Source organism: Mauremys reevesii, linkage group 9 (genome assembly GCF_016161935.1).
Source record: "Mauremys reevesii isolate NIE-2019 linkage group 9, ASM1616193v1, whole genome shotgun sequence".
Lineage (NCBI taxonomy): Eukaryota > Metazoa > Chordata > Testudines > Geoemydidae > Mauremys > Mauremys reevesii.
Window position 1 is genome coordinate 15,484,713 of NC_052631.1, and position 24,751 is coordinate 15,509,463.

The window sequence follows — 24,751 nt, forward strand, 5'->3', positions numbered from 1 at the left end:
CCATAGTGCCAATGTACACACAGATATCTTTTAACGCAAATTTTATGCCGATTAAGAGTTAATTACTGTGACCTCTCTGTTCGTTTTGTGAGCCATCTCTTTTTATTATATCTGCTGGAAAGATTTTCTTTCCGCTCTCCCTATTGAAATTCTGTGACAGGCAAAAGGAAGCATTATAATTCAATACACAAATCCTGCACTGAAGCCAAGGAAGGTGATCATGGCTCTATCGATCTTGCTAGAACCAAACAGCATGTACTGTAAACATATACTGAAGCAGATCAGGCATCCTATACTTTTGCTGCTGCACAATCCAACACAATTTCTCATTATTGCAGACTCTGTCTATTGTTTTTTTACCGTTCATGAAGCTGGACTGATAGAAAAATGAGAAGTCACGACTTCCCAATGTAGCATTTTAAATTTCACCATATCTTCTGACCCCTTTCTCTGTTTCCAAATTGTTGATTTGTTCTCCAAATCTCTCTAACCTTTACTATTGTTCCGAGCTAAGGGGTGTTGAAGTGCTGCTAAATTTTGGGTTTTTCATTAACATTCATGTTGATTAATCCAGCCTTCCTGACTGCAAGTCATTTCCCCCAACCCTCCCCTCTGTGTCTCCTTTCAACTGCTCCTCCTCCTACACCTGAGATATAAGTACTCTCCCAGTATCTGGAAGAGTCTCAAGGCTTGGGAAAGGACTGCACCTGGACAATCCTCTGCAAGACCAACAAAATGGAGAAGATTAGTAAAATGCAAGAAGAAAAGGTAAAACTGACTCAGTGCTATTTTACTGCAGTGCCAGTGTCAGGCTGCTTAACGGGGAATGCATACCAAATAGTTGGGGAGCTATTGATTGCTCATAGCAAGAAACTGTCCAGGTTTGGGACCTGCTTAGGATTTTTTTAAAGGATCATTTCAGTTAACCAAATGTTTTGCTAAAATGTGCCTTTTTTGGTCAATTTTTGCATAATTGATGCTGCAGCTGACTTCAGTAGGATTTAAGTTTGAGTAAAGACTGAGGAACGGAGCCCACCATATTGAACGTATGCTTTTTAAAACTTTATATACTAAAGCTTAAACTTATTAAAGAGGCACTTGAATTACTGCTCCTTAGGAGTATTTCTTTAGGTGTGCAGAGGAATCTGTTTAGTGAGAGTCTGTTTGTGGCCAGTCTCTGCTCACACTGGGGAGCAGAATGAAAATCCCCAATTGCTTTTTGCCCCACAATATGCAGTTCTGCTTGTAGGGCCCAGTCCTGCAATGTAGGGAGAATCCTCTCAAAGATACTGTCTGCCTTCAACTCCCGAAGGAGTTAACAGGCAGCGAGGGTGCTCAGCACCTCCCAAGAACTACCTCTTCTAGCACTCAGTCCTGCATGATGTGGAATGTCGTCAGCACTCACTGATTTCAGTGGTGTTGAGGGTGCTCAGCATAATAGTGTGTGTGTCCGGAGGGAATTTTTCTACTGACCTCAATGGCACCAGGATCAGGCCAGACTAAGGAATTTGATTTGCAGGGGAGGCAGCAAGACTTCCCCTCCTTGCAACCCCCCTGGATGTGCAGATCTCCCTGCCCACATCCTGCCATAGCCAGCAAACGTCGTCCCCAGGGATCGCTATTACTGCTGCTTTTACAGTCTCCTGTTTCGACGTGACTATAGACTTGGCAGAGTCCCTATTTCCCATGCTGAACCAGTTATTGGCAGGTGTATCCATAGCTCTTTTCCCACCCTTAAGCTCCTATTCCTAGGGGATTTCATGCTGAAGGTGGGAAATAACTATCAGGCCAGTCGTCTACACAGTCAATACAAGCGACTCCTTGGGGCACCATGCTTTTGAGACCTCTACATATACTGAGTGACTTACAGATCAGGCCACCTTTCCCTTCCAACAGAGGGACCGGGGGAGCAGCCAACTACCCATATTTCTCCGTGTGGTCATGGGATAGGATTGAAAGGCAAAGCACTGTCTGAGCTTGCCTGTCCAGCAGATCAGCATCCTCTAAGTCAGTGGTTCTCAACCATTGCGAACTCCTAAAAATGTTGAATGGAGGTGCAGACCCCTGTAGAAATCTCTTGTCTGTATGGATAGATGAATTCTGTTCAGTCAAAGTCTTTTGCAGACCCCTTAGACATAGTCTGCGGACCACAGGTTGAGAACCACTGCTCTAAGTTGTAAGGCAGGCCCTGGAAGAGATCTGGGGAAAGGCACCAGGAATTAGGACAGCATATTTTAGACTTGATCATGAGAGGAACTGCATTTAATGATATAGTTGATGTCAATGAGAGTGGTGAGTGTTCACTGGATCTTGCCTTAATTAATTATTTTCAAGAGACCTCCTCTTACATACAATGTGCCATTCAGTCATTATGGTAAAAGGCATAAAATCTTCAGGCTAAATCCTTAATTACATGTGGTGCAGGTGGGCCACCTTTCTATCCTCCTGATCCTGAGGCCAGATGGGGGCTGCTTTGTTCTCTGGTGCAACTTAGAGCAACTGCAGGGCTGCTCTAAGCTACACCTGACTGGAAGGACCCTCCAAAAGCTGTTACAGCTGGCCACAGGCCTTCCTCTCAGCATACCCCCTTATGCCCCTTCCACTGGCTTTCTGGCTGCATTATGAAACTGGGACTGGCAGGCAATCAGTCTGGCATAAGCTGAAGAAGCCTCAGGATTGCTCTTCCCTACTCCCAGTTGCCTATGACCCCATGGGATCATTCTGGCACCTGGGAATCACCAGAAACTGGACATATTCTCTTTCTCCTAGACATGCCCTTACACCAGGAAGGCCAAGACGGGTCATGAAGGAGTTACTGCAACAGCTTTACATTCACTGAAGAAATCCTCCCCCATCTTATTATGCTGCTTTGCACTGCCAGGACAGTGCAGACAGAATGGGCCAAATTCTGCTCTCACCTAAACTCATGCAAACCCCCTGACTTCAATGACAGCAGAATCCATCCCAATGTGTTCAAGGTTTATATGGCAGAAATGTGGAGCCTGGGAAATTGAAAAGTGACACCATTTTCTGTTTCACAATCCTCTCCTAGCACCTCACAGGAACCTTGGTTCTCTCCGTCTTCACCGCGGTGCTGGGCTTCTTCCAGTATGGATACAGCCTGGGTGTCATCAACGCTCCTCAAAGGGCAAGTACAGCATATCGGATTCCTTTCAAAACAGGCCGTGACTTGCAGCAGCACTTATGAGCCCTGTTTCATTGCTATACTATTATTTATATAATGTTAGTGCCCCTGGGCCCCAATCAGGATTGTGCTAGGTGCTGTACAAATGCATAGGAAAACAGAGTCTCTGCCCCAAAGACTTCAGCTATAATAACCAATAAATTAACAAAAGCATGTGCCATTAAGATGAACTTGTCATTGCTTTCATTACCATCGTTTTCATAGAGACAGTATAAAGGTTTGGAAGTTGTTGGTAAGATACTGTAAGTGCTAGCAAAGCATACAATGTGAGTCTGAAATCTGGTCAATAATCTGCTGAAGAATAGGACTGTAAAAACAGAATAATCCCTGAGACAGCTGCAAGTGAGTTTCTAAATTCATAACCTGGATGTCCCAGCCACCCTCTAGCTGTGTCCTGTGTCCTCCCAGCAGTCTGTCCCCTGCCCAGGTTTTATGAGATAACTGCCCAGATTTTCCCAGCATGCACTGAAATTAACACAGTCAGGTAGCCTGATAGGTGTGGATATGCAAACATGAATGACAAGTGATTCTGTTTTAAATTAAACCTTCAGTGTGAACACAGCCATGTTTTCCCCAAACAGGTCACATCAGTGTTACAAACTGGTATAAACACACATTTGTGTTCATAGGTTGTAATCCTGACCCCAGGTTGTCACTGAGCTGGGCTTCTCCCCAGCTCCAAAGCATGTGCTGCCACTCCCAGGCTCAGGCAAGGGGGGTTATTTCTTTAACAGAGGTTATCAGACAAACAAAACAGTCTTAATTCTGCCCTCAGCCCCACAGTCACCCCTTCCAGGGATCTCTGGCACTTCAGTTCTTGGTAGCCACCTGGCATCAATTGAGTCAACTCCCTTTCTGGCATGGCAGCTGCAGGGATGCTTCTCTGAGCCCCTAGCCCAGGGGTGGGGAAACTATGGCCCGTGGGCTGGATCCAGCCCACCAGCCATTTTAATCCAGCCCTCGAGCTCCCACTGGGGATTGTCTAGAGCTTTCCCTGGTCCAGTGCTCCAGCTGGGGAGCAGGGTTGGGGGGCGTTCCATGCAGGTCCCAGGAGCAGCGGCATGTCCCCTCTCTGGCTCCTATGCATAGGGGCAGCCAGGGGGCTCTGCTTTGCATGCTGCCCCCACCCCAAGTGCTGCCCCCACAGCTCCCATTGGCCAGGAACCATGGGAGCTGCAGGGGTGGTGCCTGCGGACGGGGCAGCGCACAGCAGAGCCTCCTGGCCACACCTCCACATAGGAGCCAGAGGGAGGGACATGCTGCTGCTTCCGGGAGCTGCTTGAGGTAAGCACCGCCCGGAGCCTGCACCACTGAGCCACTCCCCACACCCAAACCCCATGCTCCAGCCCTGATCCCCCTCCCTCCCTCCAAACTCCTCGGTCCCAGCCAGGAGCACCCTCCTTCACCCCAAACCCCACATGCCCAGCCCCACCCCAGAGCCGGCACACCCAGCCGGAGCCCTCACTCATACCCCACTCCCCCTACCCCAGCCCAGAATCCCCTCCCGCACCCTGAACTCCTAATTTCTGGCCCCACCCCAGAGCCCTCACCCCCTCCCACAGCCCAACCCCAATTTCAGGAGCATTCAGGGCCCGCCATACACTCTCCATACCCAGCTGTGGCCTTCGGGCCAAAACGTTTGCCCACTGCTGCCCTAGCCCCTTGCTCCAGGGGCAGGTGTCAGCTCTGCTGCAGGGTGGCTTTCCCTCCCCAGAACACAGGCTTTTGCAGGCTCAGCTGTAGCCCAGCCCACTTTAATTAGCTGGATTGCGCTTGCCTTCTCTGTTCCGGGGGGCGCTGGGCTTAGTCTGCCCACAGGGACCTGCTGCCCTTTGACACTGGATTTTATGGGCTGCAAAGCAGAAAAACCCTGACTAGGAAATGAAGGTTTCCTAGCGAGTTAGAAGCAGAAGAACTGATGCATTCCTTTCTCACTGCAGGTAATAGAGGCTCATTACGGCCGTGTGCTGGGCATTGCCCCTATTGACAGAAGTGCCATCAATTTCACAGACGTGAATGGAAGCATGATCTTCCCAGACCTAGAAGAATTGGATGTAGGCAAGAGTACACTCACTCTGTACTGGTCCCTGTCTGTGTCCATTTTTGCCATAGGTGGAATGATTTCCTCTTTCACTGTTGGATGGGTTGGAGACAAGCTAGGCAGGTGAGAAACACTCTAGCTCTGTAAATTGACAAATGGCCAGAAAACACTGAGTAGGAAAGGAGATGGGAGCCAGCTGAGATGGCCCAGGGAATCCTCAGCTTGCAGTCAGAAAGCCACCTTAACTGGCTATGAGCGGCCAGAACAGCACAAAGCAGCCAGATCTAGGGTCAAGGATCTGGCCCAATATCTTAGCTGATGATTATGACTTTCCACAAACTGATAGCCTAATCTAGAACTAAAATTAGACTTTGGCCTCCAGATTGTATTACAGCACTCCGTGCAAAAATCCTTTCCCATTCATTTCCAGTGATTAAACCTTAAGCCCCTAGATTTGAATTTTCACATGGAGACGACCTCTCCTGAAACTGATTCTCTATTATTTTTTCCAGCTTAAAAAAAAAAAAAAACCTTCCAAAACATGGCCCCTGAAACTGTAAAATGGAAAAATCTGGTTTATTAAAATCCTAAATTTTAAATCCAATTTTTTTATTGTTACCTGTAGCTTTTATCGCTTCAGAAAATAAAGAGGTGAACAGCCTTTATTAAGTTTTAATTCTAGCCTTTTTTTCCCCATAACAAAAGAGACTACAGTATATGTGAAAAGAACTTGTACAGGATGTACATTAGAACTCATTAGCCATTCAGTTATTCTGATTGTACCTCTGCCATACATTTTTCAATATGCACAATCATTATTCTTTATCCTTTAGCTTTGATTAACTCACTGACAGTTTGTCTAAATTTGTATTTTAATGCCTAAAAGAGGGGCGTATGTCTTCATTTAGAGGCCTTGGAAACAGAGATGCAGCATCCTTGCAAAGTAGTTTGACAGACAGCAAATCATGTGAATAGCAGAGAAGTTAATCCAGAATTAAATCAAGTAAATGGCAAAACAATGGGCCAGTCCTTCTCTTGTGCTGGTGGCTTGCTGCTTTGAGTTCAGATCGTGTGCAATGCTTTCTGCCCTCAGCTGCCATAGATGTCAGTAGGTCCTGATGCCATTCAGAAGCACACAGTACTCCTAGTGAACAAGACATTGATTAAGAATGTAAAGCAAGATTCTGTTCTCAGTTATATCAATATAAAACTCTAGTGCCTTTAACTCCCTAAGCACTCAGCATGCCACACAGAGTGCTCAGTAGCTCTCAGAATTGGGCCAGTTTTGGTCCATATGGTAATTTGAATGGTCTTTTTTATTATTAAAAACAACGAGGAGTCCTTGTGGCATCTAAGGGCTGGTCTACACTGTGGGGGGGAATCGATCTAAGATACACAACTTCAGCTACGTGAATAGCATAGCTGAAGTCGAAGTATCTTCGATCAATTTACCTCTCAACCTCACGGCGCGGGATCGAAGTCAGCGGTGCCCCCTGTCGACTCTGCTACTGCCGCTCGTGCTGGTGGAGTTCCGGAGTCGACGGGAGCACTTTCGGGGATCGATATATCGCGTCTAGATGAGACGCGATATATCGATCCCTGATAAATCGATCGCTACCCGCCGATACTAACAAGAGACTAACAAATTTATTTGGGCATAAGCTTTCATGGGCTAGAACCCACTTCATCAGATGCATGGAGTGGAAAACACAGGAGCAGGTATAAATACATGAGAGGATGGGAGTTGCCTTACCAAGTATGAGGTCAGTCTAACGAGACAATTCATTTAACAGTAGGATGCCAAGGGAGAAAAGGTAACTTTTGAAGTGGCAATGAGAGTGGCCCATTTCAGACAGTTGACAAGAAGGTGTGAGTAACAGTAGGGAGAAATTAGTATTGGGGAAATTAGGCTTAGGTTTTGTAATGACCCAGCCAGGAAGTTTAGACTTGAAATTAGACGAAGGTTTCTAACCATTAGAGGAGTGAAGTTCTGGAACAGCCTTCCAAGGGGAGTAGTGGGGGCAAAAGACATATCTGGCTTTAAGACTAAGCTTGATAAGTTTATGGAGGGGATGGTATGATGGGATAGCCTAATTTTGGCAATTAATTTGGCAACTGATCTTTGATTATCAGCAAGTAAATAGGCCCAATGGCCTGTGATGGGATGTTAGATGGGATGGGATCTGAGTTACTACAGAGAATTCTTTCCTGGGTGCTGGCTGGTGAGTCTTGCCCACATGCTCAGGGTTTAACTGATCGCCATATTTGGGGTCGGGAAGGAATTTTCCTCCAGGGCAGATTGGCAGAGGCCCTGGAGGTTTTTCGCCTTCCTCTGCAGCATGGGGCACAGGTCACTTGCTGGAGGATTCTCTGTACCTTGAGGTCTTCAAACCACGATTTGAGGACTTCAGTAACTCAGACATAGGTTAGGGGCTTGTTATAGGAGTGGATGGGTGAGATTCTGTGGCCTGCATTGTGCAGGAGGTCAGACTAGATGATCATAATGGTCCCTTCTGACCTTAAAGTCTCTGAGTCTATCAGCCACTCTCAGTCTTCATTGAGGCCTAATCTGATGGTGTCCAGTTTGCAAATTAATTCCAGTTCTGCAGTTTCATGCTGGAGTCTGTTGTTGAAGTTTTTTTGTTGAAGAATTGCCACTTTTAGGTGGAAGATATAGTGACCTTACTTGAATTTATATCCATAAATGCATAACAACAATTAATAAGGCCTATGCAAAGAGCATGGGACCACTCCTGAAACTCCAGAATATCTACAGTGTAATTGAATTCAGTGCTGGTTTTACTATCACAATGTAGTTTTCTTCTTAATTAATTGCAGAGTGAAAGCCATGCTGGCCGTGAATGTTCTTTCTATCATTGGAAATCTCCTCATGGGGCTGGCAAAATTTGGCCCATCTCACATCCTTATTATAGCTGGGAGAGCAATCACAGGGCTGTATTGTGGTAAGTTAAGGCGAGTTCTAAAATTTTGCTTGTCTATGTATTCCTAGCGGGCTGCTATGGTAAGCCCATTGTACTAAGCTAGTGCACACCCATTGTGCTAAGCTAGTGCACACCAAAATGGCTGCAAAACATAAAGAAGAAATTTTGAGGGAGGGGACTTGTTTTTTTAACCAGCACAAATGGAACCTCATGTTTGTGCCAAGATCTTGGGAAATGGAAGGTGACACACATGAAGTAGAAGAGGAGGATCTCTTTCCATTTAGGGAATCACTTACCATTTAGGTCCCAGTTCAGCAGAGCACTTGAACAAGCATGTGCTTAAGTACTTTACTGAACTGGGATGCATTTAAGCACGTATGCTTAGCTGAATCAGGGCCATAATGCGGGATCACAGCTTTGTAACTTTTTACCAGAAAGAGAAGATACTTTGGTCATCTTAGTGGAAGATCTGGAGGAGTCCTTTGCACTGCTTGATTTTTTCTCTAGCACTCCCATGAAATGAGAGAAGGGTGTAGAAGCAGAATGACAGGAATAGAGAGGTTCCTAAGAGAAAACACAGAGACTTGGAGGAGATGAGCCTGCAGAGAGATCTCTTGGGGTATGCAGATGGATTGAGGAGCCCATTATTAAATATTTGCCATGTAGACATAGGCACTGACTTGATTCTGGTCTTGATTCAGGAACGTTCCTTTATTCTGGATAGCACTTATGTATCTATTTAAATGTAAGCACTTGCTTAAATGGCCTTCTGAGTTGGGGCTTCCACGAACAGTTCCTGCCAAGTGCTGAGTGTTCGTCACTTCCATTCCAACCAGTGGGCATGGAGGGAACTCATAACCCTGCAGGAGGCACTCAGGATCACACAGAATTGAACCCCAATTCATTCCGTGGTGAGCTATTTCTGCTGATGGTTGAACTGTCATTTACAATAAGTGACTCATATGTACACTTTGTTCAGGGCTATCGTCAGGACTTGTTCCAATGTATGTTGGTGAGATATCACCTACAGCCCTTCGAGGAGCCCTGGGAACGTTGCACCAGCTTGCTATAGTCACGGGTATTCTCATTAGCCAGGTATGTAAGAGTGTGCACAAAAGCACTGAGTGATGTCATTTTAAACTAGCTGGGTTACATCAACGATATACTGACAGGGGCTCCTTCTTAAAATGCCACTAGCAAGCTGAAGGGAAATTTGGGGTGATTTATGGCACCTCCTTCCTGGATACTAAATCATTCCTAATAAAATGACTCACCCCCAAGAGATGAAAAACACTTCTGACAGCAAATTATCCCCCTTCCCTAGAAGGGCTTCATACACTGCCATTCACATTCAAGTTGAACATTGTGAGTGTAATACCCAGTATTAGTAAACTCAGTGGGCTAGAGCCTCGGCTGTGGAAATTGGCATGACTCCGGGCCCAGAAGATTCATAGAATTTAAGGTCAGGAGGGGCTATTATGTTTATCTACTTTGACCTCCTGTATATCACAGGCCAAAGAATTTCACTCTGGAAACAGCTTGTTGTATCCCTCTTTGGTCGTGGTTGTGAGAAGAGCTCGGCAAACAGTGAAAAGAAAATGTCTGCCAATATTTATTTGGTTTAGAAACCTAATAAACCTAATTTCAATTTGACAGTGTATACAACCCTTTGGTATTCACTTTTCAATAGCATTTGAGCTGTTATTAGACCAAACACACACAGAAAGCAAATTTAAACTTGAATATTTTCTGAAGAAGCATTTCAAATTGCACACTGCAACCTCAGAATTCACAGTGTTGTGTTAGTGACTGTGACTTAGGTAACTAGTCATCACACTGTGTAAATTTTGAAGTTTGTATATTCACAATGAACTGTTGCCCTTTGTGAACTTTTTAAGACATAGGTGCAGGCACATTAAAATTGGACAAAAGCTTATGCCCAAATAAATGTGTTAGTCTCTAAGGTACCACAAGAACTCCTCGTTGTTTTTGTTTATTCATTGTGATTCTGATGAGAGAGCAAAGAAAGGTGAAAGCAGAACTTCATAAGAAAGAATTCACTCAATGTGCAGAACTGTACTTTTGGAAGTTCATAAACTGTCACCACTGAAAGCAATGAGTCACGTGTACTTCTGTAGGCAGGTTTTGGTTCAATTGACTGTTCTGTAACATTTTTTTCATCTTATATATTTTCCTAAAAACATGCCATTTACAAAACACAAGAAACCAGGAGAACAAGGTCTGAGGGGGAAAAAAAATTCATCTGCACATCTATTTTTCTTAAGTTATTTACACTAGGGTTTAATTTTGCCCACATGCACTGATTCAGCAGGTGTTCCATTCATGGTTTAGCTGCAGAATTATGCAGTTTCATCAATTATATTGTCCCTAGGCTGTCAGATACTTCTATAATCATACTGTCCCATCTACTCTACCAACAAAAACCAGTGTTACAGTACAAGCACTCCTAACTGTGCCAGATACCCATGTGTAGTTAAACATAGAAAACCAAATTGTACTGTCAGCTACACTGATGTAAATATAGAGTAACTTCACTTAAGTCTATGGAGTTATGCCAAATTTACAGTGACATTACCAAGAGCACCACAATTTGGTCCATCATCTAAACAGGGCCTTGACATGACTTGTTCAAGGCTTCATGCCATTTGTTAGTGTGTCCATTGCGAATATGTTCCATAATCTATGGAACCAACCTGTTGGGATAGGGAGCTCCTATTTGCTTCCAACTTCCTTCCCAGCTGCTATCTGAAAGTGCAATATTAGTCTAGAATTTCTGGTTCTACAGCCTAATTTCATCTGTTATATTTAACACAGCTCTATAATTTCAGGTCCTTGGACTAGACTTTCTGCTCGGCAATGATGACATGTGGCCTCTACTTCTTGGTCTATCTGGTGCTGCTGCTCTTCTTCAGTTTTTCCTGCTCTTATTGTGTCCAGAAAGCCCTCGGTATCTTTACATTAAACTAGGAAAGGTGGAGGAAGCTAAAAAAAGTAAGACACCAATTCTGTTTCACTTTTAAATCATACATAAAATAAAACACTGTGGTTGCTTGGAGCAGTGCCTGGGTGATAACTCATTTGCAGGGTCTTTGCTGCATTCCATGTATGAACCTTGCTGGACTGAAGCCATAGACACCAATATGTGTGTCTATTCACTGAAAAATGCACACCCCATCATATGTTATTATTTATCTACTAAGCCGGGGTTTGTCAAAATTTGCATAGAGCAGAACATATCTTAATGGAGTCCAGAGCTGTGTGGGAACCAAATTTCAGGTTTGGGGAAAATCCCACCATTCTGAAATTAGTTTACGTGCTGAATTGGCATGAAAATAAAGAATTTCAAATATTTCCCACAATGTGAAATTTTCCTAAAATAATCCTTTCAAGTCAACTGATGAAACATTTTAACTTTAACTTCTTTAAATTCTGGACTTGATCCAAAGCACATTGGAATCAATGGGAGTCTTTCCATTGACTTCCATGGACTTTAGAATAGTCCAGCTGTCCATATTTCAGTGTTTCAAGAAAAATCTATGGCTATAACTTATAATATGAGTAAATTTCTAAACAGAAAGTTGTTTTGAAACAAAGAATCAAAATGTTATTGAATTGCTTCATTTCATTGTTATTTTTGTAATGAAATTTTGTTGTAATAAACCTATTCTGGCTATGAACATTTTCAGTTTGATGAATCAGCATTTTCCAATAGACAAACGTGCCATTGGTACATCGTCAGCCACTTTTAGTGGAACTGCATCTCATAGACACCTCTCCTCCTCTTCCAATGCCACCTGCAATTGCACAGCATATGTGTAGCAACTATAGCAATTGCTTTTATTCAGCGTGACTGGCTCCTCCTCTCTATTTCCAGCTGTTTCTACAAGAAACAAGAACAGTCCACATTAGGAAACAACTGGAAACAGAGAGGAGGAGCAAGACTTGTGTAGCCTTTGAGTATTTCAGAGGTGCTTCGTAGACCAACAGTTGACCACAGACCATAGTTTGGGAACAGCTCATGTACACGGCATTATTAATTCTTGTTTTGATCTGTCCTTACCCTGATATTGATTGGAATGGTTTGGTTGTTAATGCATTCCCAGTCCTTTGATATTTCCTTTGAGATAAAAGCATGTTCTTTCTCCCTTGAGGCTTGAAAAGGCTCAGAGGAGACTGTGACCCCACAAAAGAGATCACCGAGATGGAAAAGGAGAAACAAGAAGCTGCCAGTGAAAAGAAAGTCTCCATCAGGAAGCTTTTCAGCTCTCCCCGTTACAGGCAGCCAGTCATTGTGGCACTGATGGTTCAAATATCTCAGCAGTTTTCAGGAATCAATGCAGTGAGTTTGTCTTCTAAAAGAATTGATACTGATTGTATTGTAAGGAAAATCTAAGGCCAATAGTGGTCCTTCAGTATTTGCAGAAGAAATCATCATTGAATCAAATGTGTGCATATATGAGGCTGTTCTCCTGAAAATCAGACTGCACAATATATTCATAGATTCATAGACTCAAGGACTGGAAGGGACCTCAAGAGGTCATCGAGTCCAGTCCCCTGCCCTCATGGCAGGACCAAATACCGTCTAGACCATCCCTGATAGGTTAGATAAATGTCTACTCTTAAATATCTCCAGAGATATGTTAGGTACTAACATGGCCCCACTCACCGTGGTATCTGAGCACCTCACAGTCTTTAATGTACTTATCCCTTAGCCTAACAACGCATCCTGGGTAGTGCAGTTATCCCCATTTTACAGATGGGGAACCGTGGCACCGAAAGACTAAGGATATGTCTACACTGCAGCTGGGAGCAAGCCTCCCAGCCTACGTAGACTGACTCATGCTATTTCTGCTCGAGGGGACATTGCAGCTCGGATGGCAAATACCTGAACCCCCAGGTCTGAGCTCAGCTGGCTAGCCCATGTCTCCACCAGAGTCACAATGGCCACACTGCTATTTGTAGCGTGCTGAGTCATTTCCCTGCCATTGCTGGGGCCTCAGGCACTGGAGCACGTCAGTCCCTCCTATTTTCTGCCTGTGTCAGTCTAATCTCCTGTGAGTTGCAATACTTTGGTCTCATTTCAATTGTTGGGTTTAGTGTACAGATGCTGGGTGGTGCTGGTGGTCTGTGTTATATAGGAAGTCAGACTAGATGATCTAGTGGTCCCTTCCTGCCATAATCTCTACCTGGGCTGGGAGGCTCTCAGCTGCAATGTAGATAAACCCTAAGTAACTTGCCCAGGGTCACACAGGAAATCTGTGGCAGAGAAGAAAGTGAACTTGGGTCTCCCAAAGACCAGACTAGTGCTCTAATTACTGCACCATTCTTCCTCTCTTCCTACAATATACTGTAAGGGGAAATTCTGCACTGGCAGAATCTCTACATCAGTGAGAAAGGATTCACCTTCTCTTTGGAGAGAAAGGAAAACATTTAAATTATTCTAATGAAGGAAAGTGTATTAAAAATTAGTTTAAAAGATCAGCCATATTAAGAGGTTTGTCTAGCATGCAAAAGAAGCCTGCCATTCTGGCGAATTGGCTTTCAAGAGAAAACCCAGAATTGTATGGAGGAAAAACAAGTTTGGGTTGGGTTTTTTTTAAAATGTATATATTCAGTGATTTAAGATGGGAAATTCAGCAGGCTTTCTAACTCCCTTAGGCTCCTTTGAAATTTCTAACCTTAATTATTATAACAAACTGTTAAAAAAAATAGTTGAAAAACAAATCGTAGTTCAATTATTTCAAATCTCAGCCAAGAAAATGAAAATCTTCCCTTTAAGACAGAAGATTCTACCCGCAGTGGGATATAACCTTTCATCCTAATTTGTTTCAATAGATCTTTTACTACTCTACAAACATTTTTGTAAGAGCGGGAGTTGATCAACCAGTCTACGCAACCATTGGTGTTGGTGTCGTGAACACTGTCTTCACCATTATCTCCGTAAGTAAATACCTCTGCATTAGATAGGTTGACAGCCAAGTAAAAAGATTAAAGATTTAATTATGGTGCTCGAGGGAGTTGTGGAGCCAAGAAAGTCACAAAGAGCTGATCCTGCAAACCTAGGGTTACCAGATTTGAACTTTCAAAAAAGAGGACACGCCTTGGAGGGGAGTGAGGGGAGAGGTAGCCCCACCCCCTATCCACTCCCTCCCACTTCCCACCCCCTGATTGCCCCCCACAGAACCCCCAGCCCATCCAACCCCCCCCCCCCGCTCTTTGTCCCCTGATCGCTCTCTCCGGGACCCCTGCCCCTAACTGCCCCCCGGGACCCCACCCCCTATCGAAGCCTCCCTTCTCCTTGTCCCTGACTGCCCCCTCTTGAGACCCCCGCACCGTAACTGCCCCCCTAGGACCGCACCCCCTACCTGTCTCCTGACTCCTATCCACACCCCCTCCCCCTGACAGGCCCCCTCAGAACCTCTGGCCCATCCAACCCTCCCTGCTCCCTGTCCCCGACTGCCCCCTGGGACCTCCTGCCCTTTTTCCAACTCCCCAGCCCCTTTACCATGCCATTCAGACCAGCGTGCCTGGCTCCACATGGAACCAGACATGCTGCTGCGCTTCCCCGTGGAGCCCCCAGTCCCGCCCCCCCAGAGTGCTGCCAGCGTGGCGCGCTGAGGCTGTGGGGGAGGGGGGAGCAGGGGAGAGACTCTGGCTGCTGGAGGCCCCGATGTGAGCAGCTCAATCCGGCCCGGCCGCTCTGTCAACCGCGCCGCGCTCTGCATTGGGAGGGAAATCCTAGACCTTTTTAGATGTTTACGAAGTCCTATTTAAAACCCAAAAATCCAGACATGTCCAGGATAATGTGGATGTATGGTAACCCTATGCAAACCTTACTCACAGGAAAAATCCTTACTTGCATGAGTAATGATTGCAAGGCCAAGTCCCGAACGTATAGCAAACTGCACTGTCAAATGTACTGAGAATGAAAACTCTGCCTGATTCTGTACAAATCATGAACCTCAACTGGTTTGTGTTTTCTGCAAAAATAAAACGTGTGTCAGTTGTTAAATTGAGTCCTGGAGACTGAAGTCCTATTGCTATAGAACAGCTACAGCGTGGGGAACCCTGGTGAATGTTTTTCATTATTGCCCTGCCAGTGTGCCTCAACCTCTGTCTTATCTCTGATATTATCTATTGTATTTATATAGCATCCATCCTGGTAATATCTAGATGATGTTCTGCGTGTCCAGGAGAATAGTTCAAACTTCATGGTCCATTTGATCAATAGTCTTTCTGCCTAGAATGCCAACAAAATTCAAGTTAGTAACCAATTGAAGTTCTTTTCATGGGGACACTTAAACAACAGGAACTGGATACAGAAAACCAAATCATTTTCCTTAGGCCTCCAAATAGCCTTCTGATGGTGAGATGACTTTCACCCACTAACAACCAGGAGTGGATGTGAACTATCAATCTACAGTCATAGGACTGTGTAGCCTAGCGTCACCAAGCCCGTAAGCTGCCCCAGTCTCCCTGGACAAAATTGCTTTAATGAAAAAACACCAGCATTCCCTATAAGAAGGTGGTTTGTGTAGTTTATTGTGAAATGAGGGGGTTAGAATGAGTTCCCGTGACAGCCTTTTGTATGTTCTACTGCCATTGCATATCAGTTACAGGCATGTTTAGTTTGCTGCCTGCTGACATTTGCTCTTCAGTTCTTTGACCATGAGTATTTAACTATTACCTAAAATTTGTCAATCAATTACCGACCAACGGTCTGTTTTCCCGAACCATTTGCACTGTGTTGGACCTTGACAAAGGGAGCAGAGATAGCAATCAGAACTTGCACTCTGCAAATCAGTGAGATGAACTGCTTGAGCTAAAAGCCCCATTTAACTTCTAGGAAAATAGATGATCATGTCTTATCGACAGTCTCAGGGTGACCACTACTTAGTGCCGTGTAGGAGGCAAGGAGTGTTCCTGGCCACTGGGAAGAGAGGCCAGCTTTGGACTTGTGGGTGGAGCAAGCCCTGAGATGTCCTGCAGGAATAAGTAGGTAGACGGAGGTCTGGTATACACTATGAATATACATTACTATAGCTGTGTCTCTCAGGCATGTGAAGTTCACTATACTTAGCAATACTGACCTAACCCCTGGTGCAGACTGCACTAGGTTGACAGAAGGTTGAGGATATGGGTCACCAATGCCAACAAGAGAATCACTACTGTCAGCATAGGTAGTGTCTACACTGAAGCACTACAGTGGCACAGGTGCCACAATGGAGCTGCGCCACTGTAGTGTTTTAAGTGTAGACATACTCTGATACAGCTGCACTTGTGCAAACTCTAGAATAGACCTGCTACATTAGCGTAAGCCATGACTTGTCTGGTGCATATTATCCCAGTTTGAAACTCGCCCTGATGCAGTGTATCTAGGTGGATTAAAAGTCCCAATGTAGACAAAGTCAGACTAGTAAAATATCCCTCAAACAGGTGCAAGCTTCCTCCACTTATCTCAATGGGCTGGTAAATGTAAAGGCTCACTGGGGCACCTTCACCAGAGAAAAATCCTAATTGAAACCAAGAAAAGCTGCATTTGTGCCAGCCACAATTTAAACTAATGAACTACATCTACATTAGGGGTTTGCACCAGAGACTAAAATCTACTCCAATATGGACAAAGCCTCTGTCTCTAAATACAAAAATTCTGTGATGAATCACTTTACTTCTGGAAGACAGTCACGAGAATAAGAAAGGTCTTGATTTTTTTTTCTTCAAATTGGAAGGCTAGAATCTATAGAAAATAACCTGTGTGAGAAATCATTGGAATGACCTTCAGTCTTTGGAATGCATGAGTTCAGCATATCCATGGATCTGCATTGTCCTTTGTTATGTTGCTATGTGCAGTAGCTGGTTAACAATCCCCACCAGCAGATATCCTCATAGTGTAAATTAAGGATCTTCATTCAGTACCTAAGTGCAAAGCTCTACCACACGAGTTAAAAGAGCAAAACCATTAGCTGATAACAGTAGTAGGCTGTTATAATCTATGAGGACCAATTCCTGGAAGGGGACTTGATGTAAGTTTTATATATGTGTTACTAATTGAAGACTGTAGGATTGATAAAGCCTAATATACTTCATGAATTTCTACAGGTCTTCCTTGTGGAGAAAATAGGGAGACGGTCCCTGTTTATTGCTGGTTTGATTGGTATGCTGGCAAGTGCCGTAGCCATGACAGTTGGACTTGTGCTCCTGGTGAGGTTTTTTTTTATCCTGGTTTCACCCCATGGTTTGTTTTATTGTCCATTTGCATACAAACATATTGCCAATGACTCTGTTTAACACTGAGTGTGTTGCAAGTTTATTTCAGATAAGGAGATCAGAAAATAATCCTCCCTCATGCACAATTTCATAAGCATCATCCAAATCATGTGAGCTCCCAGGTCTCACACACATGTTGCACCTTGCCTTGTGAGATGATCTCACACAACATAAGTAAACTCTGATGCCTGCTTTGCTAAGCCCATACAGCTTTGAGAATGTTGGAACTTCTACCATACTGGACCAGTCCTTCAGAGAGTGCATTTTAGAACTTTCCATGTAGGACAATCATTCGGTAATTTCAAGACATTTCATAACATTAATAGTTATGCACACTATGGCAAGTATAATAAAATCTCCTGCTTCAGAGCATAAGCTGACTACTACAGGTGTTACGAAGGAATTGTTCACTACGCCAGCCACTGCTCAGTTAGTCTGTGTTTTCACTTTCCTCTAAATCATCAGGCACTAGCCTCTGCTGGCCTCAGGATATCATACTGGCAGAGTCAATGGTCTGCTCCAATATGACAATTCCTATGTTCTTATTATAAGTCCCAGCCACAACCACAGACCTGTATATCTTCATGCTTTGTAGAAGCCCTGTTCTAGAAGTGAATCTAAGCACTGTGGTTCTGGCCTGTGTCTAGTTGCTATACTTGCAGTTTTGAGTCTTGGGGTGGGAACCTTTGTTTGGAATTAGGAACAGGCTATAACATCAGAATACATTTACAGGGGGATTCAGAGGGGAAGGTACATTTTGGTGGTGGATCTTCTGAACCATTTGAAATTCTCTCCTCACTAATAAGAATAGAATTTGGTACCCTCTAGAGGGCAGAATTTGTCCCAATATAATTAATCAAATATGTGTCTTTGCGACTTTGTGCTTTAGAATCTGGAATCAAATTCGACCTTCAGCTAAACTAGAGTAAATCCACCGAGCCAAATATATAGATGATGCATAAGGCTCTGAATGTTACCTGTCAATGTGTAAATGTAAGGGGGTAAAATACTTGCCTGATTGAAATCAATGGCAAAATTCCCACTAATACCAATAGGGTCAGGATTTAATCCTCTGAATCTAACAGAATCTGAGTGTAAGAGATCTAAAGTATTGGTGTAAATTACATGTAAAGAAAATGTAATGTAAAGTAGGGGGTGGTTCAGGGCTGCCCAGATGGGGGGGCAAGTGGGGCAATTTGCCCCAGGCCCCGCAGGGGCCCCCACCAGAGTTTTTCGGGGGCCCCAGAGCAGGGTCCTTCACTCGCTCCATAGGCCCTGGAAAACTCTCGCGGGGCCTGGGCCCCCAGAGCTTCTCCCGCTCCAGCTCTTTGGCGGTGGGGGGTCCTTCCGCTCCAGGGCGGAAGGACCCCCCAACTGGCGAATTACTGCTGAAGCGGGACCCGCCGCCGAAGTGCCGGGTCTTCGGCGGTAATTCGGCGGTGGCAGGCTCCCGCCTTGGGTCTTCAGGGCACTTCGGTGGCGGGTCCCGGAGCGGAAGGACCCCCTGCTGCCGAATTAGCACTGAAGCGGGGGGCCCCCGCCGCCGAAGACCCCAGGCCCCCTGTATCCTCTGAGCGGCCCTGGGGTGGTTTTCTTTAACAAACATCCTCTTACACTCTCCGGGTAGTTGCTTCCTCTGCTACTCTCCTCTCTCTGGCCACTCAACGTGTGCACATGTCTTTCACAGCACACGTCTTTCAGTGGCTTGTAGTACATATACCCCTAGCAGGGGTATAAACAGCAGTGTAGCTGGTGAGACACAGCTTAGGCAAGTAGAGTAAAGACATGGCTGGAGGGTGTGGGCATGTATGCAAGTGTAACCCACACACCTTCTGGGTGCGGTGTCCTCTCCCATCTAGTGGCACTGGGACCACTTCGAGAGAGAGAGTTAAAATGAGGCTGCTCTACAGCCTTAGCTAAGAGCCAGTCGGCTTTTAATTCATGCACTAGAGGCTCATGCACTAAGCTCCAGAGGTCTCTGGTTCGATCCCGTCCGCTGACGACCAGGGTCTGTCGGTGTTACACAAGCACACACCATCCCCAATCTCTTGTTGCCCAAGCTGTGCCTCCTCCTTTCCCCTGCTATTTTTAGCAGTGTAGTGCCCCACTGCCTTTCCCCACGGAGGAGAAATGAGCCAGCCAGAGCCTTTCCCCTTGTTGGAATCTTTCCCTGCTTCTGACCCTCTGCCGGAGCCTTTCAGTGACACGTGTAGCTCCACCCTGCATTAGGAATGCGCCTTGCTTTTCACTGTGGTGAACACGTGCACTACACGCTGCTGCCAGGGGTGCATAGTGCAACTATAATCAATATATGTTTCACCTGCTTAGGGCATGTGTTGCTGCAGAGCTCTGATTGCAGCGCATGTAGATTTACCTGAGCTAGCTTTAATCTAGGCAGCTTGTGTGCCAATAATAGTGACTCCATAGCCGCATGGGCTTCAGCGTGGGCTAAACAAGCCCATCTGGGACTTTGGGTAAGTACTCAGGTGGCTGGCCCATGCTGAATGCTGCCATGGCTTCTCTGTTCTGGTACCCGAACTAGATGGATTAAATCTAGCTTGGGTATGTCTGCATGTGCTGCAATGTCACATCCCTGATTTGTAGTGTAGACAGATTCCCTGTGACTCAGATTCATTATGGTCCAAAGCCTCATTTGGTGAAAAGTGGCATCACTCCATTGGCTTCACTGGAGCTATGATGATTTACACCAACTGAGGATCTAGTTCAGTGGATCATATCCAGAGTTGATGCATTGGGATATAATTGCATTTGGGTCAGTGGATGTGGATCTAAGCAGTCTACAGGCACTTCTTCTCACTGGTGTGAACCCAAAGTAATTCAGCTCATGTTAATGTGGCTACTTTGGATTTATCCCAGTGTAACAGACCAGTAAATGGGCTGCTGCCTTTTAATCCATTACAAGTTTAATTCTGCATGTCTGTTGCTTTTACCCAGCTTGTTTGAAGTGAAAGAAACTTCTGCAGCAGCACAATAATTCAGGAAATTAACGGTCATGAAAGATGACTGTATTGGAAACTGAATCTCTCATGTTGTGAATTCACTTTTACTTGCTTCTGTTTATAGAGCACTTTTGCTTGGATGAGCTACGTGAGCATGGTCGCAATTTTTCTCTTCGTAATTTTCTTTGAAGTCGGGCCTGGCCCAATCCCCTGGTTTATTGTTGCTGAACTGTTCAGCCAAGGGCCCCGTCCTGCTGCCATAGCGATAGCTGGATTCTGCAACTGGACCTGCAACTTCATCATTGGAATGTGTTTCCAGTATATTGCAGTAAGAAAAGTTCCTAAAATCTTGCACATAACTGACACCCTTTGAGTGGTTGAGCTTTCCAAAGCAGAGCAGGGGGATGAACACACATGCCTTCCATTAAAATGAATGGAAGATGGGTGTCTAAATCTCTCTAGATTGCTTTGAAAATCTTAACATTTGCCATACAAATGCTAAGCAAACCATGGGTTGTTATTAATTCGTCACTGTTTCACTTTTCCCATTACAGGATCTGTGTGGCCCTTACGTGTTCACGATCTTCGCCGTTCTGCTCTTAGGCTTCATTTTATTCGCATTCTTTAAAGTACCAGAAACAAAAGGAAAGTCTTTTGAAGAGATTTCAGCTGCCTTCCGCCACAAGAGGCGCTCAGCCATAAAAGGACACAAAGCTGCTACTGAACTGGAGGATTTGCGAGGCAGCGAGAAGGCATAAAAAACTGCAAAATGTGTACCAGGAAGAAATTAAAAAACATATATTTTTAAATGCATCTGAAAGAACCTTGGACAAAAGCATGATTTTATAAAAACACCGCAGCTCAAAAACCAGTAGGTCAAATCAGTATCATGCTTCTGACTGATATGCCTGGGAGTGTGTGTATCTTACCACCCCTGGCCCTCAGACTAATGTGACGTTACGTTCTAAGGGCTCAGTATATCTTGGTGTTGTCCTAAAAAGACACAGGAAAGAAGATTCCATGGGGGACTGAATTGATTCAGTACAGTAACAATCTTCATTGGCTGGAGACCGCTATAGACTGACCAAGAGCGTAATGCAGAAGAAGCAAAAGGAAGAAAAGAGACGCTGCGCAATAATTTATTCTTATGGATGGTTTCACCCTGGGAAAACCAAATGCTACTGTAGTTGTCATATTAGTATAAAGCCATAACTAGCTGAAGGGGATAAATATAAAAGAGTGAGTGAATTTGCCACCTGATCCTAGAGTGGTGTAGCAGTATTTCCATTACAATGTGTTAGTATTAAACCCAGCTTGTTTTATTTGGTGTTTAATAGCTACACACATACTGGCTGGGCCCATGGATTTTTCAAACCAGTAACACGCTTGAGGAAAGTCTTATAAATGCTGGCCATGGTATTGATGTTTTGGGAAAAAATATCTAATTTCTCTTTCCACTGCGGTCCTTTGCTTTATCATATTTACAGCCTGAAAGGTGGTACTGTAGTCTAGGGGAGAGGGCACTGAATTAGGAGTCAGAAGACCTGGATTCTATGCCCACCTCTGGCACAGCCTCTCTGTGAGACCCTAGGTAAGTCTTTCCACCTCCCTGCTGCTGTTTGCCCTCCCAACCTGTGTCTGTCTCAGACTATACGTTCTTTGGGGCAGGGACTGTTTCTTACTATGTGTTTGCACAGCGCCTAGCACAGTGGGGTTGTGAGCTCCGTTGGACCTTAAAACACTACTGTAAACCAAAGAACAAATAACAACCACCAGGGGCCAGATTAAATTGGCCTAGCACCATTAACTTAAAATGGCTTCCTGGTGACTTCATCAGAGCTCTGTGACTTACACTAGCTGAGGCTCTGGCTGGGGGATGGTCTCTGCTTAAGGACACATTTGTTGCAGACTCACTCAGTCAAAGGTGACCACGGAGGATTATTAAAGTCCTGGACATACGCTTTTTTTTTTTTTTTTTTTTAAACTTTGGAAATCTCAGAAATATCTATTCTCTTCTTTTGAGGTTCTTTCACTGTGGTAGCTTCAGGGCTGGATTAAGCCATCAGTCAGTCCTCGGGGAAAATACACTTTCGGGCCTCCTCGTGAATAACAACAAACAGGCGTACAATACGCTTATTGAATGCCAGGGTGGTCATGCTGTGGCTCTGCCGGACTAACTGCCGCCGCTCGTGATGCTACCCACCATGCCAAAGAGGCAGCTGGGCCAAATTTGAATGAGTGGTGTTGCAATTCCCGTCCTGGTGAGCAGCGCCTTGCACAGCAGCAGGCTGAGCAGCCGGTCCTGATGGATCCATAGCACGGCCAGCCCAACTGCGGTGAGTGTACTGAGCAGCTGTTTGTTTGAGACTGGGAGCCCCCCCATCCCCAGATACATTTGGGTCCTAGGCATGTCCCCAGTTTGCCTATACCTTAATCTGGTGCTGGGCTTGTGAATGCCTTAGGTCGAGGTTTTTGCTATAGGGATCTATTATTTATTTATATATGAAGCACAAGGCAAACTTGAATCAATAATGATAATAAAACTTAATTAGGATGACTTTAGCTGATGCCATTATAATAATATATATGTACAGTGGATCAAATGGACAGAAAAAAATCAGCTTATAGAGGGTCAGGGGTCAGATCCTCAGCTCGTGTCAATGGGTATGTCAGTGAGCTGTACCCATTTACACTGACAGAGGATCTGGTCTATATTTCTTTCCTCTCCAACTTGTACTCCTTTGGTGTTAAGGCTTCGAGACAAATTCTGGACTCATTGAAGACAATAGAAGTTTGGTCACTGACTTCAGTGGGACCCAGATTTGGCCCCATATCATATATTCAGGTAATGAGATGAACACAATCGGCTAAATTCATTCCTGGTGTAATTCCGTTATCTTGGCTGCAGTTATACTGCAAAGGAATTTGACCAATGACAGTCATGTGATACACTGATAACAGGTAAACAGTAGCTGAAACAATGCATACAAGATCACGTGAAAACCAGCAGTGCCAACTGTGATACTACAGAATAGGAGGTCAGACCTTAAAACACTTGTTCACGTGTAAAATGGTACAGATCTGACAGGAGATAGGTATCAGAGATTGCCAGTCAAGAGTTCTATACAGTATATATCACAGTAAGTTAAATATTAAAATAGATATTGTGAATGCAAAAGAAATTAGGCTTGTGCCGTCAGTGATATTCTCTTTGCCTGTTACATAAAAGTGACCATGAACAATGCTGTCGATGTTTGTTGGCTTTTGTTTCTCTTTTCCCTTGGTCAGTCTTGACTGGGGGAGCTAGACCCCTTGAACGTGAGAGCTAGCTTCTCAGGACGGGCTTATTTAGTGCTCAGATCGCCCTGCGTTGCAATCACTGCACTGGCCCAGAGCAAACTGATTTTAAAATGTGCTGTGTAGCGGTTAGCGTACAGGTCTGGGAGTCAGGAATCCTGGGGGCCTGATAATCTTGAAGTAAATGGGAGCTGTGTGTGCCCTGGCTCTGCCACTGACTCACTTTGTGACTTTGGGTAAATAATGCTTGTTTGCCCATTTGTAAAATGAGTACAATACGTGGATGTTGTGCAGCTTGACTTATTAGTATTCCGAAAGCACTTCAAGAGCCTCTCTGGGAAGGCAAAGTATTATTACATTGAAAGCCTTCGAGGGGCTGATACTAAGGCTATGTCTTCACTGTAGAGTTAGCCTGGATGATTGTCACCTGAGTTAGCCTCGTCTGGGTGTGAGCGTCTCCACAGCAAAGCTCTACCTGCATTACTGTGTCCTCATCCGTTCTGCACTGACCCATGTGTGTCCCATGGTTCTTTGTGCTGAGATGTTCTAGGATTCTTTCCCAATCAATTGCAGGAGAACCTGTCTGTCCTTCGGGGGAATTGTGGGACAGCACTGGAGAACTTTAGCCTATGTCCTCGCCGCAAAGGTTCCTTCCAGAGCTAGGTACAGCAGAGCACGGGCTCTAACCCACCCTACCCTCCTCCCAGCTAGCCGGGGCTTAACGTACCTCCAAACTCAGGAAAAGGTTTTTGTGTGTAGATGGCAGACGGTTGGTCTAAAACCCACAAAAGCATTTGAGCTAACTCTGCAGTGAAGACATACCCTGTCTTTTAACAGGGTGCTGCAAATGTTTCAAGGCAAAACAAAGCTAGATTTTAGCAGGAAGATGCTCTTGGAGACATTCATGTAGATTGTATAACATGAGATAACAAATGTCCATAGACTTTTATATCACTCTCAGCTGAACTCTGTTCTGCTCTACGTACATAATTCACACTGTTTCATAAAGATGGATGTC

At 44.8% G+C, this 24,751-nt stretch overlaps 1 protein-coding gene across 2 annotated transcripts; it reads left to right on the forward strand.

Annotated features, from left to right (window-relative positions):
- Positions 1 to 644: 644 nt before the first annotated feature.
- On the forward strand, positions 645 to 23,777 carry SLC2A2 (solute carrier family 2 member 2). Of its 2 annotated transcripts, XM_039490035.1 has the most exons (11): positions 645 to 768; positions 3,053 to 3,148; positions 5,146 to 5,369; positions 8,085 to 8,209; positions 9,168 to 9,283; positions 11,038 to 11,200; positions 12,361 to 12,548; positions 14,045 to 14,149; positions 17,309 to 17,410; positions 20,561 to 20,764; positions 20,991 to 23,777. In XM_039490035.1, exons 1-11 carry the CDS (start codon positions 736 to 738, stop codon positions 21,192 to 21,194), a joined length of 1,560 nt encoding a protein of 519 aa, XP_039345969.1. In that variant the 5' UTR covers positions 645 to 735; the 3' UTR covers positions 21,195 to 23,777. The 2 variants fall into 2 exon arrangements, with proteins under 2 accessions (XP_039345969.1, XP_039345970.1); XM_039490036.1 differs by lacking the exons at positions 645 to 768; positions 3,053 to 3,148 and having other exon boundaries at positions 5,173 to 5,259.
- Positions 23,778 to 24,751: the final 974 nt, after the last annotated feature.

Bases quoted from the DNA above. Each gene is read 5' to 3' on its own strand.
- SLC2A2 (XM_039490035.1), top strand. From the start codon at position 736: ATGGAGAAGATTAGTAAAATGCAAGAAGAAAAG. The intron at 12,549-14,044 runs GTGAGTTTGTCT...TTGTTTCAATAG, and splicing joins AGTTTTCAGGAATCAATGCA to ATCTTTTACTACTCTACAAA. The intron at 14,150-17,308 runs GTAAGTAAATAC...GAATTTCTACAG, and splicing joins CTGTCTTCACCATTATCTCC to GTCTTCCTTGTGGAGAAAAT.